The sequence below is a fragment of the Perognathus longimembris genome, chromosome 2, assembly GCF_023159225.1.
Source record: "Perognathus longimembris pacificus isolate PPM17 chromosome 2, ASM2315922v1, whole genome shotgun sequence".
NCBI lineage: Eukaryota > Metazoa > Chordata > Mammalia > Rodentia > Heteromyidae > Perognathus > Perognathus longimembris.
In genome coordinates this window covers 51,159,119-51,179,389 of record NC_063162.1, presented here as the reverse complement: position 1 = coordinate 51,179,389, position 20,271 = coordinate 51,159,119, and the positions used below count along the sequence as shown (strand labels likewise).

Below are 20,271 nucleotides of genomic sequence, written 5' to 3'. Positions count from 1 at the left end.
CCTGTGGAACCCAAAGCCTTCCCCTCATTTATACCTGTTACAGTCCTAGACTGTCATTAACTCTCAATGTGGATTTTTCCATTGTCTTATGTTGCTATAGGGATTAAAAAAATCTGTTTACTGGCTTATTTATTTTTAATTACACTGGTAATATACAAATATGTTCTCTTTATAAAAATTTAAACAATGTAGAAATATATGAAGTAAAAAAGCAAACTTTCCCTTTCATCTCTTCCATTCTTTTCCTCTCCCTAGAGGTAATTACTGTTATTAGTTTAGTATGTATTTTTTCCTGAGTTTTCTCCTTTGAATTTGCATATATTTATAAATATGTTTATAAATATCTAATTTTATTTTGAGTTTTTTGTTACTATAAATGAAGCTAAAGTTTTCCAATTGTTCTAGAACTTTTTTTACTTATCGCCCTATCTTAGAGATGATTCCGTCACAGACTGAAAAGAGCTAGATTTGCCCCTGCTTGTTGTAGACTCTTTATTGTGTCCATGACTAATAGTATAACTATTTCTATGTAGCTGTGTAATCGTGTGAGTTGTTTTTAGTTCTTGCTGAAAATAAGCAAAAAAAAAAAATACGTGACTGGATTTTCTCCTTCCAGTCTCCCCTTCTTGAGATGAAGATAGCCTCTACTTCTTCCCACCTTCTCCAGATTGAGCAGAGCTCTGAGCCCTGACATGCCACACCCTGCTACCTGGGCAACCTTGGCTGCACTGGAAATTCTAGTTGGAACTGCCATCTTTTGCTGGAGACAGAAGTGACCTGCTAGTAAATAAACAGGCATTCAAAACCCACCCCCTCGTTACATTGTGAAAGCCAGAGGTTGCCACAGGACACTTCCTTAAATCAAGACAATTTCCAGGCAGGAAGAAGATGTAGACCCTGGCATTATTCCTCCTTCGTTTGTTAGTAATGGCTTGATTGAGTATTGAGAGCCGGCCTGAAATGCTGCCATCAGCACTGACTACCCTTTAGATTAGCACACAGCCCCTATTCCCTGAAATGTAGTTAGGCCAGCTTAATGTCAAGGCATAAAAAAGATACTTGTTAAATAATTTCCCAAAGCTCCAGCTCAGTCTTTAATTTGTTTTTTTTCTCCCTTCTCCCCTCCCCTCTCTCTCTTCTTCCCCCTCCTTCCCTTCTTCCCTCCCTCCCTCTCTCCCTCCCTCCCTCCTTTTATTTTTCTTTCCTCTATGCCAAAGGGTACGCCATTAAGTCGGGCTGATTTAAGGGCTGTCAACATCAACCTCTGTGACATGTGTGTTATCCTGTCAGCCAATCAGAATAATATTGATGATACTTCGCTGCAGGACAAGGAATGCATCTTGGCGTCACTCAACATCAAATCTATGCAGTTTGATGACAGCATCGGGGTCTTGCAGGCTAATTCCCAAGGTAAGGACAGCCTGTAATACTTCTCTGCTGTGCCTACGGGGGACAGGGGCTGGCAAGAGGGATATCCTTCACTCAGTAATTCAAAAAGGCTCATGTCAGCCTGCCTGCCAGTGAAACTTGTGGTGGTGGCCGTGATGTCTTTCAGAGCAGCATCTGCTCCTCTTCCTGCCATCCCAGGATGCCAGCCTGATCCCTGATTTATGCCTCCATCCAAAATGCACACTAGGTTGCTCCACAGACAATAAACAAGTTTTTAAATGACCATTCCCTCGGCCTTTCCCAACAGTGGCTTTCTGGCCAGGGTCACCAGCTAAGTGTCAGAGAATTGGAAAAAAATGCTAGGTGTACAATTTCCTATCAAACTGAGATGGCAATGTTAACTTGTTCCATTCTTAGGGCTGCAGCTAAGACTCTGCTGACCAAGGGCTGGTGATCTTTGGAAAGGACACTAAAAGTCATTTAGCAAGAAGTGACACTTGTCAGCCCATATGTTTTCCTGGAGGTGGTGCGACAGCTTTAAATGACACCCAGTTGCCTTCTTCTCTGCCCCCAATCTTCCCTGTCATTTACTTTGGGATCCTGGGCAGGTGGTTACAAGTGAAGATGTCATCTCAGAGCCCCAGAGAGGCAGCATAACAAAAGCACCATAACAAATGACCTCTGAAGTCAGGAGATAGATGGATGGATAGTGTGTGAGATGTCTCCTCTTGAATGACACCTTGGTATGGGATTACCATGGAATATGGAGTGGTTGTCATGTGTGGCCTAGTGGATGGGTGTGGTTGGCTGGTTGATGGGGGCTTGAGTCCAATCATTCTAGGATGCGGAATGAGATGGTCCATGAGCACTGCAGTTGCTGGATGGTCACCTTACTGGAGGTTGGGCAAAGATTCACATACAGGGCTTCCTGGAAGCTCAGCTTGCTCATCCACTATCTTAAAAAAAATTCTTTTTAATAGTCCTGGGGCTTGAACTCAGGGCCTAGGCACTGTCCCTGAGACTCTTTGTGCTTAAGGCTAGCACTGTATATCACTTGAGTAACAACACCGCTTTGGAGATGAGTCTCAAGGACTTTGCTGCCCTGGCTTCAAGCCACGATCCTCAGCTCTCAGCCTCCTGAGTAGCTAGGATTACAAGTGTGAGCCACTGGTCCTGGCTACCCATTATCTTTGACAACTTGGCATCACTACCCCTTTCTCAATTCTGCTCAGCATTGCAGTGAAGCTAGGAGCAGTGGTTTCTGGGATCCTCTTTCCTAGTGGTGACTTTCTGGCCTGGGTTCTGGCATGGAGAGGAGAGCTGGCCTCTCAAAGAAGAGCCCTGAGATGACATTGGGAAAACAGAGGCAAAAGAGAGGGCTTGGTTCTTTGGAGGTTCAAAGCCAGGCTTACAAGGGATCATGGCTTTGTTGCTGGGGACTGAGGAGGAGGTGGGGGCTTCCCTGGAGATCCAGAGATTCACAGCTATTTCTGGGGAGGTAAGAAGAACCTTCTGATTTGGTGTTGACTGGGAGAAGACAAAGGTGGCCTCTTTGGCTTTGATTTCTCCAGCCCTTCTAGTGGTTATCATAACCTCAGTTTTCCACATCATGTGGAATTCATGTTGAAATAATGTAGCATCCATTCTTCTGCCATTATTACCTTGGGTGAGGCCTGATTTTGACCTCTCCACCATTCTCCCCGTTCCCCTTAAATCAAAATCTTAGCATCTGTTTAGATGTGCAAGAGAGCACCATACCATGCCAAGGCCTTGGCAGAGGCCTTGAGCTCTGACTGGCCACCCATGAGGGTGGCAAAGCCTCTTGTTCCCTGTATGGCCTGCAGGGCAGCACTGAGAGAAAGGATGTGAGAAGACCATAAGGTGTTCTTCCAGGAAGTGAAGGAGGAAGGCAGGAATGCTGGCCTTGTCTTTGAAGCCCTTGCTGTTCAGTGTATCTTCCACCATCTTCACGCCAGCACAAGCATCACTCGGAGAATTCTGTGGGAGATAGAGAATCTCATGGCCCACACCAAACCTACCTGTCAGAAGTGCATTATAACAAGGTCTTAGGTGACTTAGATGTGCCCCTTTAAGCCACAGCAAGTCTCTCTATACCAGAAACCTGGTACAATGAACATACAACCAGAACAGACATATCTCTGGTCCCAGGGAGGCAGCATGAGAGGAAACAGAGGCAGGACATTGGGTAGAGGTGAAATGGAGGATGCAAGACGGGCAGGAACACACCCTTTTCTTCAGCATGGCTAGGTTCTCCCAATTCAATCATCTTGACTTTCTGTAGATGAGAATCTAAATGTATAATCCATTGGCATGTACATCTGACAGAAGTGTGTCTTTTCACCCTTTTTAACCTTAGCCTGCCTCTCAAATCTGGTACAATGACCAAGCTGCCAACAATGTTTCCACTCTTCTCAAAAGCCTTGCTTATTATTTTTAGCAAGGAAAATAGATTTGGTCAAGAGATATGAAGGAAAGAGAAAGGGAACTCCCATTTCATGTGAGGAAGGAAAGAAAGGCCTTGTTTCTTTTGTATATGTTTGTGTTCACACCTCTGTGTTCTGAATGTTGGAGCCTCCCTCAGAATTCATGCAGTGAAATCTGAGAGCCCTCAATGTGCTAAGATTAGGAGGCAGAGAGTGGTGGGAGGTGATTAGGTCACAAGAGGGAGCCCTCATGAATGGGATTAGAGCCTTATGCAAGAGGACTGACAAACTCCAGACCCCTCTCTGCCACATGGAGACAGAACTACAGGATGTCATTTATGAACCAGAAATTGGGCTCCCTCAGACACCAAAAAAACCCTGATCACATGATCTCGAACTTCTCAGCTTCCAGAACTGTGAGAAGTAAACCTCTGTCATGCATTAGCCACCAGTTGTTATAGCAGCTCCATGGACTAAGAAACATATGCAATCCAAGTAGCCCCGGGGTGGGGGCCTATGACCAGGAGTCATTCTCCTGGTTTTCCGGATAGCAGTGGAGAGGAATATGTTTATCCCAGAACCTGCGGCCATTCTGTTCTGCTTTTCAGGACAGAATGGTGAAACTTAGGCAGGGAAGCCCACACTTCCCCCTTATTTTCTTGTCCTGTCTGTCTGTGATTTCTACACTGTACTTTGGGGACACTGTAGCCTTCCAAAGGCAGCATGTATCTGGCCATCAACACAGAGAGATCAACTTCTCCCCAGTGCTCACATCTGGGTCTAGCCTCATACTTGGCTCTTTGGGTCCCTTCCAGCCCATGGCTAGCTAAATAAAGTGAGTGTCCCTTTTCTGAGAGCCTTTTGGTTAACTGGAGTGTCCAATGGTGGCCTTAGATACTTGGAGGATTTCTAAGCTCCAAGGGAACAAAGGATTTCCTAGCCTGAGGGTGTGCCTCAAGTGCTACAAGTGCCTGCCTAACAAGCATGAGGCCCCAAGTTCAAACCTCAGTATCACCGAAAGAAAGAAAAAGAGAGGGCTGGGGATATGGCCTAGTGGCAAGAGTGTCTGCCTTGGATACACGAGGCCCTAGGTTCGATTCCCCAGCACCACATATACAGAAAACGGCCAGAAGCGGTGCTGTGGCTCAAGTGGCAGAGTGCTAGCCTTGAGCGGGAAGAAGCCAGGGACAGTGCTCAGGCCCTGAGTCCAAGGCCCAGGACTGGCAAAAAAAAAAAAAAAAAAAAAAAAAAGAAAAAGAGAAATGGATTTTGTTACTTTCATTTTAGGAAACAAATACATCTCTACTCCAACTGATAATTATACAGATTCCTTGCTTCTCCAACTGCATCTTTTATCATTATGTATTCTGTGGTACTTTATGAAACCCTGTCTTCTACTTCGTTAGGAGACGGAGTTCCCATTTCTTTATAATCCAGCCACATGGAAACCTGGACTTGGGATAAGTGATGTGCCCTTGGGCCAGAATATTCATATAATCTTATGAACAGTTTTTCTAACATGAAAAATGTCTTCACACCGAGATTAGTGGTCAGTCACTGCATGTTACTATGTCCTGTCCCTTTTCTCTTCATTTCCCTCTTCATTGTGCACATCTTCTAGTGTCACTTTTCTAGCCCACATGGTGTCAGAACTAACCTAGCCGAGGGATTCTGGGCCAGACACTTTCTGCAAGGATGGGAGATGTGATGGTTGGTTGTCAAAAACAATTACAGGAGAAGGTGGCGTACCCCATGCTGGATGGTACATCCAATGTGACATTTGGGTCTATGAGATGCAGTTTTAATATACAGCAGGCAAAACTGCAGTGACAATTATATAAAGCAGGTGAAGCCGCTTCTTGCTGGTCAGCAAACATCAGCTCAGAACCACTTTACAGCTCTTTACCAGCAACTAAGTGCCTTTATTTACAGAGTGCCTGTCATTTCCCTTTGGCTGCAGAGCTGGTGTATTATTTAGCACGCATTTATCTGGGGAAAACATTTCAATTTAAATCAGCTGGTACAACAGTGGCTCTTGCCAGACTGTTTCCCTGTGGTTGTAAAAGACAAGAAGTGTGTCTGATCTTGAAGAGAGGGTAAGCAAGGAAAGCTCCATTGTTGGAGAGCCTCAGGGGTCAGTACCTGAATAAATATAGCACAGGATGGAGTTTTTCATTCTTCTTTAAAAAAAAAATAGCAACATGTAAAATGAGCATCTTAGAGCTTATTCCCACATCTTCCAGTAAGGGGTAACTCTTAAGGGAACAAAATAAGTGGAATTAGGTGTGTCCACATACATTGTTACCACAAAGGCCAAGGAGCCTCTAATTCAGTCTCTCCATAGTCCTGAAGAGGAGACAGGCTGGTCAACCATGACAATACAAGGAGATAGGAGCCATGTTTGCATAGAGGTCTTCATTTTACCTTCTGAGGCCTTCAGATGTTTTCTAAGAAGAGAGGACAGCTATGGGTGGGTTGGTATTAGAACTAGGGAAGTGAAAGGGCATATCAAAATCGAGAGACAAAGGATAAAAAGACAAACAACTCCAAAAGTAATACTTGCAAAACCATTTGGTGTAAACCAACTGAACAACTCATGGAGGGAGAGGGAGAGGGGGAAGTAGAAGGGGATAGTGAGGGAGGAGGTAACAAACAGTACAAGAAATATACCCAAGGCCTAACGTATAAAACTGTAACCTCTCTGTACATCACTTTGACAATAAATAAGAAAAAAACAAATACTTCAATTGTCCAAAAAAAAAAAAGAAAGAAAGTATGTGGTTAACAAACACTTGAAATTAGGAACTAAGGAGTTTAATGTCTTTGTAGATTTAAATTGTTTTTTTTAAGGCTTATCACGTTTTTTATTAAATTTTACTGACAATGTGATGTACAGAAGGGGTACAGTTACATAAGGTAGTGATTACACTTCTTACCATATTTGTTACACTCTCCCTCATTTTTCTTTCCACTCCCTAGTTCAGATAAGCATATATACAGTATCAAGTGTACCAAAATCATAAACAGGAATCACATGGGGTACGCCACAGGAAATTCACCTCGTACATAAAACCTAATGACAATGATAAAAATCCTCCTATTTCCCTCTCTTGGTGTTCATTTTGCTTAGCCTCATGTAGATTTAAATTGTCACATGTGGCTAGTGGCTACCATACTGGATAGATTAACTGTAGAGCATAGATTTGATGTTGTGCTATTTGGATTTAGGAGAGACCTTAAAGATTTATAAATTACCTTTGAAAACAATGATAATAGGCAAAAAAAAAAAAGCATGGCTAAAGATGGGAAGAGACACAGGCACGAACGATGCAGAAAAGTATTGCAGTGGTTCAGGAAGGGCTGGAAGGGAGGCTGACAATCCGAGCAAAAGTTAACAAGACTCTATCAGAATCAAACTGGCATGGTAGTTCGTGCCTGTGCTCCTGGCTCTTCACGATGAGGAGATAGGAGGTTCAAGACCAGTTAGGGAAGAGTTAGCCTGAGGACCTTTGTCTGAAAAACAAATTTAAAGCAAAGGATTGGGGGTGTGACCCAAGTGGTATAGAATGCTTTCTAGAAAGCATGAGTTTCCCTCAGTTTTGCAAAAAGGGAAGGGGAGGGGAGAGGAGAGGCGAGGAGGGGATGGAAACGAAGGGACATGCATTTCTTCAATCACTCCCTTCAATCCAGGATGCATGTACTAGTCACATGAGATACTTTAAAAACTGTTGACCCCTACGTTGCACCTGAGCGGTTATGATTTGTGTAGCCTGAGGTGTACCTGACATCAAGAGCTTTGTAGTTTCTAGATGATCCTCACAAACAGCCATAGATGAGGAGGCTGCTCTAGGCGGTCCTGAGAGTTCTGAGAGGTAAGGAGGTTACTGTTTCTGTTGTCCGGATGAGGAGACTTTAGGCCGGAGCAGTCGAGGCATGATCTAACTGGGCTCTCTTTGCCTTGGCTTCTGGGGATTCATCTGTGGTGTTGCTTCCTCAGGACAATTCTGTTAGCTTGACTTGATGATCCAGCCTCTTCCTTCCATATTTTTTGGATTTCATCAGAGTTCCTAGGGACTTGAAGTGACTTAAGTACAGAAAAAAAATGGGGTAGGGGATGGAGAATGGAGCTACTTTCTGTTCAACTGGCTGTGTTTATCATGTGTTTCGGGGTGATAAGTGTAGGATGCTAGCTGCCCAGCAGTCCAAGCTTCCAGTTCACAGTCTTTGGTAGGTGATAGCGCTGAGATCCAAAACTTACATTGCTGTCCATCATCTTAAAGCCAGCAGGTTTGCTCCCACAAAGGAAGCCTAATTGGGCTTTCATGTTGGGGTATTTGATGTTCATAAATATGAACGTTGATGTCAATATTCCTCTGTTCCTTTTCCTGTTCTATGCCCTGCATTAATCTGATTCATGTTTCCTACCCCATAGGTGTCAGCCCAACTTCACAAACACTTACCGAGATTGTGCATGGTAGGCACTGCTAGCTAGACATGGAACATGAAACACATTCTTGGCACTCCAACCTCCTGTATAATGGTGATAGTTCTGTTCCACAATATTGCAATTGGATTGCAGTTGGTAGGAGTTCATGTTGGGGATAGAAACAAGAGGCTATGAGTTTGAGAGAGATGCTTTGAAAAATTTGCATGGAGTTGCAGCAGGTGGAGAGGAGTGCTGGCTTGAGTCAAAGAGAATAGAAATGAGAATGTGGGGGTATGTGGAGATGGATTAAAGAGACAGAAATAAGTACAATTTGGCTGCAGTGCAATGAATACATGACAGAAGGAAGAGGTAAAGTAAAAGGTGGGTCAGGAAATAAGAAATAACTTTTTTCTGAATTAGGAAACTGTAAATATTTTTATGAGTTTACAACTTAAGGAGCCATGGGTAATTCATTTGGCTCTGGGGAGCCACAGAAGGCTTCAGGGCACAAGAGTGATAGCACTGGACCTGCGCTTCAGGGAGATTGATCTGGCAATGGGAACTCTGTGTTGAATAGGAAAACAAAAGCAGAAGATGCAGAGATGTTGATTAGAAGCTGGGGCTATCCAGAAGGAAGAGAAGAAAACCTTGAACTAAAAAAGGTAATGAGAGGTTGTAGCATGAGACACTGCAGAGGTAAGACAGACCTCAAGGACAGCATGTGGCCTTCCTCCCAGTGAGGAGACCACCCACCTGTAAGAGGAGGCCTGCAGAACAGACAGGCAGGCTGTAGGAGAAGGCAGTTTGGGTGAGGTTGGTTAGGTGTGGCTCATTTCCTCAGAGATGACAGGGAAAATGCAAGTAGGCCCTAAAACAGATGGGGTAAAAATGGAGTCTCAAGTCCGGGAGCCATTGGAGCATCAGAGGAGGAAGGGCAGGTGGTGCAAAGTTGGAATCTGAGGACCAACTCAGAATTGGGATCCAGAAGGGACTATTGATAGAGGCTAAGGCCTGATCACCAACATCCCAGGGGAGAAGCCGAGACATCAAACCCAGGGTACCTGAGTATGGCCTGGTTTTCCTTACCTCCTCCACATCAAATATTCTATATTCTGTGCCTCTTTATAGCCACTTACTTAAAAAAAGATAGTCTTATATGCATGCACACTCACACATACAAACACACACACAGACACAGACACACACACACACACACACACACACACACACACACACACACACACAGCCCTCTGTTACCTGAAGCTGTGATTACACAAAATGAATGCCCAGACATAAACAGGTGCTCTTCTTTGTCTGTATTTCAGCGAATGTTAAAAGCCTCCAGCAGGATATGATTTTTTCTTTATAAGCATGGCAGCAGCCCTTGAGATAGAGTGTTAATTGGGCACATAGGGTCTGCCCTCTCTATCCTAAAGTCTGAGATACTCTTTATGGTTTCAGAGAAGAAAGTGAGACTTCTGTCTCAGCTTTGGGTAGACAATGTGAATTAGGATCTCTAAATTAGTAGATAACAAACAGAAGGGTTCTCAAGGACTTTTCCTCAAACGAAACTCTGAGAAAAAGCACAGGATGGAATTCAGTGAGGACCACTGAGCGCTAATTTTTACGTGATTGCTGAAGACAGGCTGGATACATCTTGTTGATGAAAATTGTGTGATTTGTTTTGAGAAGGGATCATTTCATTGTGGTCAGTATGAGGCATATGTCAAAAGCTATGAAGATTTGAAGGGAAAAACGTGACACAATGAAGAATGTTGGGAAGGAAACAATGAGATTGTCCCTGCGCATGTCACTTACCCTAAGAAGCTAAGAGTAGCAGACTTTGTCACTTACTGCATTGGACAAAAACCAGGAACAATGGCTAATGATGAAAGAGAACCAGATCATCGTCCAACATAAGGAAGACATTTCCTGAAGAGAGTGGATTGCCTCAAAATATACTGAGTGTCCTACCATTTGCCAAAGGGAAGTTATTGCCAGGCTCTTCCCAATGGGAGGGAGACAGGATGAGATGAATCCTGTGGTCCTTTTATAACTGAGGGTCTTGGGTATGTCTTGATTTTTTTTTTATTACATCAGGATCTGCATTTATACGATCTGCATTGTTGCTCCAGAGGGAGAGCTATGGTGTTTGGCAGGACTGGGGTCATGAGTCTTTTAGTGGAAACACTCACATCCTTCCTGAATGGTGCTTTGTCTTTATGTCTGAAGATGCAGAATGTCCAGCACTGGGTGAGCAGCTGTACATCTGGCTTTTCCATTACAGTGACAGACCACCCTATCCCCAATTCCCATGCCACTCTTCAACACCTACCCTTCCCACTTTTCTCCCCTTTCCACTTCCCCAGGCCCAACATCCCGCACTCTCAGAAGATCCCTCTCCCCTGGAGACAAACCTAAACACATCATCTCCTACACATCCTCCTTTCCCAAAGCCTTCTGCTCCCATATAGCATTTCATTACCACCACATTCCCTCTCAATTCTGGAACGGCAGTGGGGGCAGGGGGAGGAGAAGCCATTTCTCTTTATACCCACCGAAAGGACAAAGCTCAGTGCAAAAATCTTTTCCTTCCATTGTAACTGAAACTGCACATTGGCTTTCATCCCAAAAACCAGAAAGACAATTATACTTAACTGTTTCAGAGATTTATAAATACCACACTAGAGTAGCCTCAAGGTAGTAACTTTAGATACCCAGCCCAATAATTTTCTTTTATTGGTTTGTGATTTAGATCTTATTTTGAGTCCTCTATAATAAGAGTAGTACATTTCATTAAAAGAGCTTACTAAACAATAAAGAAAAATCTGGCTTAGGGCTCTGAGCGGGTCTGGAGTACAGAAAAAGGGGTCTGCCCTGTGGCATTTCTTCTGTGGACATCACAAGATGAATCTCAGCACCTGTATTTCAGCAAAGCAACCCTTAGAAATGTTTTCCTCTTTTTCCAACAACTTCAACCTAAGAGAATTTATCCTAGGCAGCACATTTTTTATCATATGAGAGATCCTCTTTCTAAGATTGCCATTTGCCATTTTGTAACCAATTCCTAATGAAAAACAAGAAATAACGGCAGATAAATAACAATACTAAAGATTGAGAACCACAGAGGGCTTTCACACTTCTCAGAAATGAAGATCTTTCTAGAAGATTGTCATCAGGGACAAAATAAATCATTGTTCTCCTTTTACCTGCATACAGAACATATTACTTCCCCATTCAGACTGTGCCCATTGCAGTAAGAGGAAATCTCAGCCTTACAGACAGAAAACAGATGTGGAGTAGTGTTAAGATGGACTGAACTCAGCACCTTAGCATCAGGCTCTCACATTTTAGCTTTCTCTCAAAAGAAGTGTGCCTGGTTTGTACCTTTAAAAATAAATAGTTGAATTAAAAAAATCTCATCTAATCTCCCCAATGACCTGTTTAGACAGAAGTTGTTTTCTTATGGATGACAAACAGAGGCTCAGGCAAACCAAGCGCCTTTTTCAAAGGTTTATAGCTAGTCAAGAGCACATGGACTAGATCCCCAAATGATTTGATTACAAACCTATGCTTTCCTCAGGACATCAGACTGCTCCAGGAAAGACAACGGTGCCTGTATTCTGAAGAGACAGATCCCACATCTGTCCATCTCTGTTGTGGGAGCATTTCTGAGAATGTGCCTTCAAGGGACATACATAAGATGCGTCTACTTCACCTCCAAATAACCCTTGTACCCCTAGGATTGAAGCTTGTTTGGAATCTTTCTCATCTTTAGGAACTTCACTGTTGAAAGGGGAGAAGGGTCCAGGGGTATCCCTGGTCTTACCCATCAAAATAGTGGAATATACCAAGATTCCCTTTGAGTCTTTCTTGCTAGAATCCATGAAGCCAAGAGTAGAGTTGAAGGAAATAGGAAGCATTCTATTTAGTCTACTCATGACTTGTACTACAAGTGGGTTCTTAGTGTGTGTGTGTGTGTGTGTGTGTGTGTGTGTGTGTGTGTGTGTGTGTGTGCTGGGAGTGAGACTAGAACTTCGGGTCTGGAATGGCACTCTACTTCTGTTTTGTTGTTTTACTAGTTAATTGCAGATAAGAGTCTTATGGTCTTTTTTGCCCAGACTGGTTTCAAGCTGCAGTCCTCAAATCTCAGCCTCCTGGGTAGTTAGGATTACAGGCAAGAGCCAATATCACCTGGCTTCCCTCTTAATGTGGATTGCATAATTAGATTTTAAAGATGTCTGGAAAGGGGTGGAATATTTCAGGCCCAGCCATTGCTTTCTTCCATCAAGAAACATACAGAGCATTCCCAAGGTTATCTGCTTGTTTCTTTCCCCAGGTGGATGTTTCTGAAAATATCCACAGAAGACAGAATGAAAACAGAAGATGATAGTAAACAGATCCCTTCATCCTTCAAAGCTTAGGATTTTAGGCAGGATATTAGGCTTGAAATTTTCCAGAGAGATGGCCCTGTGGGAGCCAGGCAGAATTGTGTAATCAAAGGAAGGAGAAAGAAGTCCTGTCATCCTATGTACTTCCTATGGTCCATGATGAAATTCTGGATAACGATAGATCCAGCATCCTTTTCCTGAGCATCAGTTTGCCTTATATACTTTATGCCTGAGGCCAAGGATTGCTCTTTGCATAGGCTCTGCCATCATGGAGCTAATTGGATCCACAGACAGAAGTGACAGACATATAAAATAAGCTGTATGGCATAATTTGGATGCACATATTTAATAATATAGGACTTGGAGCATTCCAGGGCACCTTGTAAAGTTCATAATATGAGCCATTTGTAACTTTCTGAGGCATAGATTTAATCCACATGCTGTGGAAATAGCATGCATGCCTTGCGCTAGCAAATGAGCCCAGCCAATCATCCAGTGCATTTTTGTCTCTACCCATCTTTTTATAGGCAAAAGCTCATGTGACATTCTCAAACTCTTGTTGCTTTTTTCTCCTAGGCGGCCCCCAAAAGAAGACAACTGATTTATAAATGACTTTAGTTCTGGATTTATAGAGTATTTAAAGATATAAATGATCCTTAAATGCTTCAATTACATTTTATGAAGTGTTTTGGCAGAAAATTATTTCCTCAGATTTTAGGACAGTATATTAGTCATTAGGCATGTGCTACATATCCCTAGTAAAGATTTTCCTACCAGATACTTGAAGTGCCAGGTGGATGGTGCCATGGGTGGGTCAGGAGATGACAGAGACAGCTTTGGGCTACCCACTCTCAGGGGAGTTCCCACAGTCAAAGTGGACTGGAATCTTAAAGCAAGTGATTAGTCTAAGTCTAAGTCAAGCGACTAGCAGGCATTTGGAAGGCGTCAAAGCTGGGTGAGAGCCGGCACGTGATCAGGAAAGGCCTCATGTATTTCTCAAAGGGTACCTTGTCTGTGTCTACTCATTGTGCTACCAAGAAACTAAAGAGGGCACCTTTGTTGATAAATCTGCTATTAACATGAATATACCTCACAAAAATGACTGTTGACTGATCTCCCCACCCCTACTGACTGCAGAAATGTATCTAAATGTTTAGTCTAGGTTCTCAGATGTAAGAGACACTTAGCAGAGATTTAGCAAGTGAATGACTGAAGGATTTACTCCTGTTATCTGCTCTTTGCAGTCTGCTCTCTTTTAGCATGCCTACAAATGGGATGACATAGTTCCATACCTTTTAAAATACCACATACAACTGGGGACTAGGCAAGAATTAAAGACTGTTTGGTATTAACATTGAATTTTTCTGTAGGCACTTTGGTCAGACAGCCAAGCCTCCTCTAAATACAAACTGTCCCATTCCTGTAACCTTTGCTAATAGCTTCTGACCCTCAGCCTTTTGGCTGCCCTCATTGGATATATGATTACATAATGCCAATGTAAGGCCTGAAGAGACTGTGGGATTAAAATCTCAGAGTTCAACAAAGGACAGACAACATCTCCACTTTCTGCTCCAGAAAGTGTTGGTTGGCCCTTGCGAACTCCCTGGCTATGTAAGAATGTTTCAACAAAAGACTGGGGAGAGGGGTACTCATAAGATAAGCTTGGCTGGACTGGTTTCTGATGGCAAATCACAAAAGTGCAGGCCCTACTGAAGGTACAGTCATGCAGTGTCAAAGGAGCAGGCTTTAAGTCCTTCTTCTGTCCACCATATGTAACTTGGTTAAAGTCACCTCACCTAAAAAACCCTTAGGAATCATCCTGTGAATATAAAAGATACCGGCTGCAGAGAGTTCTGTTAAGAAAAGTAAATCGTCCAGGGCTTTAGAAATAGTCTTGTAGTCTGTTTAATCATGGCACATTAAGGTAGTCTTTGGACAGACAGCTTGGGATGCTAGCTCTGCCTCTTAGTTGGCCCACATCAATGATTTACCCTCTCCATGCTTCCTTTTTCACACTGAGAGTATTAATAGCACCTGGGTCACTGGGTTGCTCTGAGAATCAAATGAGGGGCAGAGCTTTCTAAAGTCCATACAGTAGTGTTAAGTGTCCAAAAAAGTTATTCTTTTACTTTGATTAGCTAATGTGCAGTATTTAGCCTTTATACCACATACAGCATCTATGGGTAAGTGGATGAGAAGCACTTTGTACCTGGGATGTAGTTAGAGATCAAGCAGCATTAACTACTGCTGTTGTGATTGTTACCACTCCAAAATGATGACTGAATATCTTGCGATTAGAATTACTGTTCACTTTACTTGTCTGTAAATACACACAGGCAATACAGCATGATGAAAAAAGGCAGGACACCATTGGGTAGTGCGAGGCCCAGGTAAGGCAGTACAAAGGTCTACAGAGTTGAGGAAGAATTGGGAAGATTGACAGTGGCCGCTGAGATTTTCCTTGCATAGAGAGGTTAGCATGGTGCCACACAGTGGAGCTGCTTCACGAAGCAGAGGTGAGGCCTGGAGCAGCTCCGTGATGAAAGGTCTCTTAAAATGGTCCCCTGTGGTGATTGGTTATGGCAGGTGTCCTAATGTTCAGTGAAAGGACAGAACTGCTGCTAGGGTGCTATTCTGGCTAGATATCAGGGGTCCCTCATTTCTTCTTTTGCCTCTTTTTATTTTCCCCCTAGTTAGGAATGTATAGCAGGTTAGGATTGAATTAGAGGTAAGATCTGGACTTGCCCTAATAAAACGATGCATCTTTTCTCTGTCCCTCTACTTACTCCCTCATACGAAGATATTGGTGCATGCAAATTCAAGAGGTTTTCCTAGCCCACTGGCTTTCCCCCCACCTCCAGCTGTATTATACTATATGGGACAAATAAAAGATTATATATATTTAAGGTGATAATTCAATATACATATCCATTGTGAAATGAACACCATAGTTATAAACAGGAGGGGGGTATTTGATACTCTATTAGAAAATTTCAACTACCCTAGACAGTATTACTAACTATAAAATCACCACTCTGTATGCTAGATCCCAGAATCTATTTGTCTTCTAACTGAAATATTGTATACATGGCTCAACATTGACCCCATTCCCTTCAGTCTCCAATCATCACTGTGCTGTCTCTCTGCTTCTATGAGTCTGGCTTTTTTTAAGATTCTATATATACATGAGATTACTCAGTATTTGTCTTGCTATCACTTAGTATGGTATCTTTTCAAGTTCATCCATCTTTCTGCAGATGTCACAGAGCCCATGTTGAGAAGCATGGGCCCTTAATATCTGGTGTTCCATAGTGAACCATCTTCATTTAATTATCATCACCCCGCTGATTCACTAAAGCTGATCTCTCAATAGACACAGAAGCCTTGTCAGGGAGGTTGCTAGAAAGTTTGGACAGCATTTAATAGACATTATGGAAATACAGGATATAATGAGACTTACACATTGATTCACAAACTTATACACAGTTCTTGCCTTCTACATTCTAATCCAAAGAGAGCAGGGAAAATCAACTAGTGGAAAAAGCCCACTTGAGACATCAATGTAGGTGGGCACAAGTACTTTTTTGAATATCTCATTGGCATAGGAAATGGAGGAATTCTGAGAATCCATCAGGCTACAGTTTCAAAGGCAAGCAAGAAGGGCAAATAATGAGAATATCAGGATTGAAGTTTCACACTTAATCCATAAACCTTTGTTCCAGTTGTAGGGCTTGAAGTCAGGGCTTGGGTGCTGTCTCTGAGCTGTTGTACTCAAGCATAGCACTCTACCACTTGTGCCATGCTTCCACTTGCAGCTTTTTGGTGCGTAATTGGAGAAAAGAGTCTCATGAACTTTTCCTCCTCAGCTGGCTTCAAACCATGATCCTCAGATCTCAGCCTTCTGAGTAGCTAGGATTGCAGAGCAGGTGTGAGCTACTGTAGACCCAGTTTAAACCTCCTTTTGTAGGCCTCCAGATGATTATAAATTCACTATAGCTTTCTTTTTATTGGTATTTTTGGGGGTGTTCACAGTTGTAAAGGACGTCTTTTTTATTGAGCAGGTATGTCTCATTTACTTATTTATTTGCAATTAAAATACTAAGGAACTTTTAAAAAGGAACTGTTTTCAATGAGTATTAATTATATACCATGCACGGAAGCAATTCCCTCTATGTTATGAAATATTAAATCAAAATGTCTACTGTTCCCACTTGTCCCAGAGATAAATACAGCAGTATTTTGAAGCCCCTCTTGGAGCTGTTTTTGCCTGCAAATTTATTGTTTTGTCTCCATTTTCAGAAAGCCCTGTTTTCTGTGAAGTATAGCACTCTAGGTAGTTTTTAAGGCACAAACTCCTCTGGAGTCGCCTGTGTCGGCAACAACTCTTATGTAGATGGCACACGAGGGATGGTGGGTTGATCGGCTCCTTTAAGATGACGAATGGGCAGAGAGTGTTATTGTCTTTGATTGCACGCCTTACATCATCTGTATGGAGGAATAAGAGGGCCATACTTTATCTTTAGCCATTTTATAAATATTTTAAGTCCTTATCGTTGCCTAAAGATATTAAAGCATATTTTATAGTAGTCGGAATATAAATATTATATATAGCACAAGATACCAAAGTAGTTTAATGAATTCATAATTTTCTGGTCACATTTATTGGGAATGTGTTTTATGTTCCAAAAGTTCCATTTAAAGAATAAGATGCCATTCTGCTCCCTGACAACAGGGAGGTTCCAACCTATGAAAGATTCCATTATGAAGCAAAGAGGCCAGAAATCCAGGCCCTGGGAGAGACTTTTCTCAATCTCTACATTTAAAAGTATCCATACAAATAATTTTTTGAATAAATAGTTTGAGTGCTTGTTTAATTCATATAGTATCTCCAACAGAAGGCTTTATTTATTTATTTATTTAGTCCTGGTACTGGGGCTTGAACTCAGGGCCACCTATCCCTTTGCTTTTTTGCTCAAGGTTGGCATTCTACTGCATTAATCATAATTCTACTTCCTGCTTTTTGCTGGTTAATTGGAAATAAGAGTCTCATAAAAGCCAGGTGCCCATGGCTCATGCCTGGAAGCCTAGCTACTCTGGAGGCTGAGATCTAAGGATCATGGTTTGAAGCCAGCCCATGCATAAAAAGTCCATGAGACACTCATCTCCAATTAATAACAGAAAAAGCTGGAAGTAGTAGTGTGGCTCACGTGGTAGAGTGCTAGCCTTGAGCCAAAAGGAGCTCAGAGAGAGTGCCGAAGTCCAGAGTTCAGGCCCTATGACCCACAAAAAAAATAAAAGAGTCTCCAGGACTTTCTGCCCAGGCTGGTTTCAAACTGTGATAATCAGGTCTTAACCTCCAGGGTAGGTAACTGAATAGTTAGTATTACAGGTGTGAACCACTAGCAGTGCCTGGCCAAATGGGAGACTTTTAATAGTCCTTTCCCTCTGTTTCCAAGAGATGGATTCCAAAACTCTAAGTAAGATGATAAAAATGAAATTTTAAACTTGCCAACCTATCCCTCTCTAGTTCCTTTTTATAAACCGAATAGGGACACTGTTTGCTATGATGATGACATGATTATTAGGCAGTTGATAGGGCCAGTGGCTTCCCAATGCACTCTGAATAGATCACCCTAAAGTAAAGAGTACTAAGTTGCTTTTTCCTTTTCTGATATGCAAGGGTGTGACAGGTAGAATATGACTGCACCTCTTTTCAATTTCCCACTGAAATATAAAGATTTTCTTGTTTAATATTTCACAAAGTTTCTCCAGCTCCCAGTGGGAGTCCATGCTGGGTAATGCTTGCTAATTACCAACAACAAAACTAGACATACAACGCTGGTAAATTACCTGACCCTTTCCATTTTAATGAGACAACAAGGATTTCTCCAAGTGATGTTGTTTCACTGGTTAATGGTGTCAGCAATGTTGTAATTGTGGGTTGAGACACATTAGCTGAACAACCCCATGTAGAAAGGGCTCTCTCTCAACGAGCCCTTTGGAGACGACGACCATATTATCATTAAGCCTTTGTCATTTGCATGTTGCTAATCACTTACTTTATTATCCTGCATAACCATTGTCTTTCTTTAATTGCTCTTTAAATTAAAATTAAAAATAGTTCTAAAGCCCACAATGGCTGGAATAGCATCTTGATTATGAAGATATCTTCACAGAAATGAAACAACTGGTAATAGATGGCTAGGATTACGAGAGAGTCTTACCGTTATGTACTGTGCTTGCTGGCCTCAGGGGCCTAATTGTGGCGGTTTCTCTTCCTTTAGCCCATACTGTTTGTTTAATAAATGGTTATTTATGGCCTTTTTGATCATTATAGCAACTTCGGAGAAAGTACATTCTTTTCATTGGCTTGTGCACTGAAGTTGCATTCTCTTAGGCACAGGGATAGAGCTGATTCGGAAGGCAGGCTCTGTGTTACAGTTTGTGAGGGCATCCAAAGAAAGACTCTCCATTTCCCTAGCCTAGCTTCTTCTGGGACAGCTAATTTTTTTTTTTTTTTTTGGCCAGTCCTGGGCCTTGGACTCAGGGCCTGAGCACCGTCCCTGGCTTCTTCCCGCTCAAGGCTAGCATACTCTGCCACCTGAGCCACAGCACCCCTTCTGGCCATTTTCCATATATGTGGTTCTGGGGAATCGAACCGAGAGCTTCATGTGTAGGAGGCAAGCTCTCTTGCCACTAGGCCATATTCCCAGCCTGGGACAGCTAATTTTTAATGCATAGGATCTATATGTCAGGACTGAAAGGGATCCTAGAGTCATTCCCATTGCACAGATGAAGAAACAGGATCAGAGCAGTTGCTGTAACGATGACCACACAGCAACAAACAAATCCATGCTTTAGAGGTCATGCCCCAGAAGAAGGAAGTGGTCAAGCCTGGGGTTGTGATGTGAGGGTTTTCCGTTTCTCTTATATGCATATAGCCAAGTGTTTGTTGACAGAATACCAGATCTTCCTTAAACAAATCCATGAAGGCCTCTGCAGCCACTCTTCACTATGGATAAACCAAAGCCAGAATTATCAGGGCTCCAATATTATGTATGGTACTCCTAACTAGAAGAACTTTGCGGGTATTGTCTTGGCCTCGTTTTATGGATAGGAAAACCAAGTATGGGTTGTACAATCAATGTACACACACGTACTCACATGTGTGAGTTAGGGTCTGATGTGTGCTAAACTCTGTTGTGTCTTTGACTTTCTCTGTTGGCACTACTTCCCTATCATTGATGGATATTAAGTTAATACTTACAGAGTGCTTAATCTGTGCTAGACATTGTTGTAAGCAATTTCATTGTGCTATTTTAACCCATTTAATCTTCCTACCATATTCTATTTCCATTTTACAGATGGGGAAACTGAGGCACAGAATTTCAATAAACTTTCCTAGATCAGAGAGATTGAGATAGGTTGGAATCATGAAGACTGGTTCAGTCTGATTCTAGCGTTAAAGCTCTTGCCTATGATGTTGGGATTCATTTGAGGTTGTGGTTAAAGAGTAGTTAATGAGCATACTGTGAACAGGGTTTGCCAGAATCAAACTAGCTCCAAAGCACATTCTCCTTTAGTGAGAATGTGTGTATACACACATGTGCGTGCCTGGCTC

At 42.4% G+C, this 20,271-nt stretch overlaps 1 protein-coding gene across 9 annotated transcripts in view; it reads left to right on the top strand.

The window, feature by feature from the left end:
- Kcnma1 (potassium calcium-activated channel subfamily M alpha 1) overlaps positions 1-20,271 on the top strand; it is a 692,132-nt gene that overhangs the window by 630,256 nt on the left and 41,605 nt on the right. For all 9 annotated transcript variants that reach the window (XM_048339123.1, XM_048339120.1, XM_048339122.1 and 6 more), the window contains one exon: positions 1,218-1,410. In XM_048339123.1, coding sequence (XP_048195080.1) covers positions 1,218-1,410 — 193 coding nt within the window. The remainder of the gene's footprint in view (positions 1-1,217; positions 1,411-20,271) is intronic.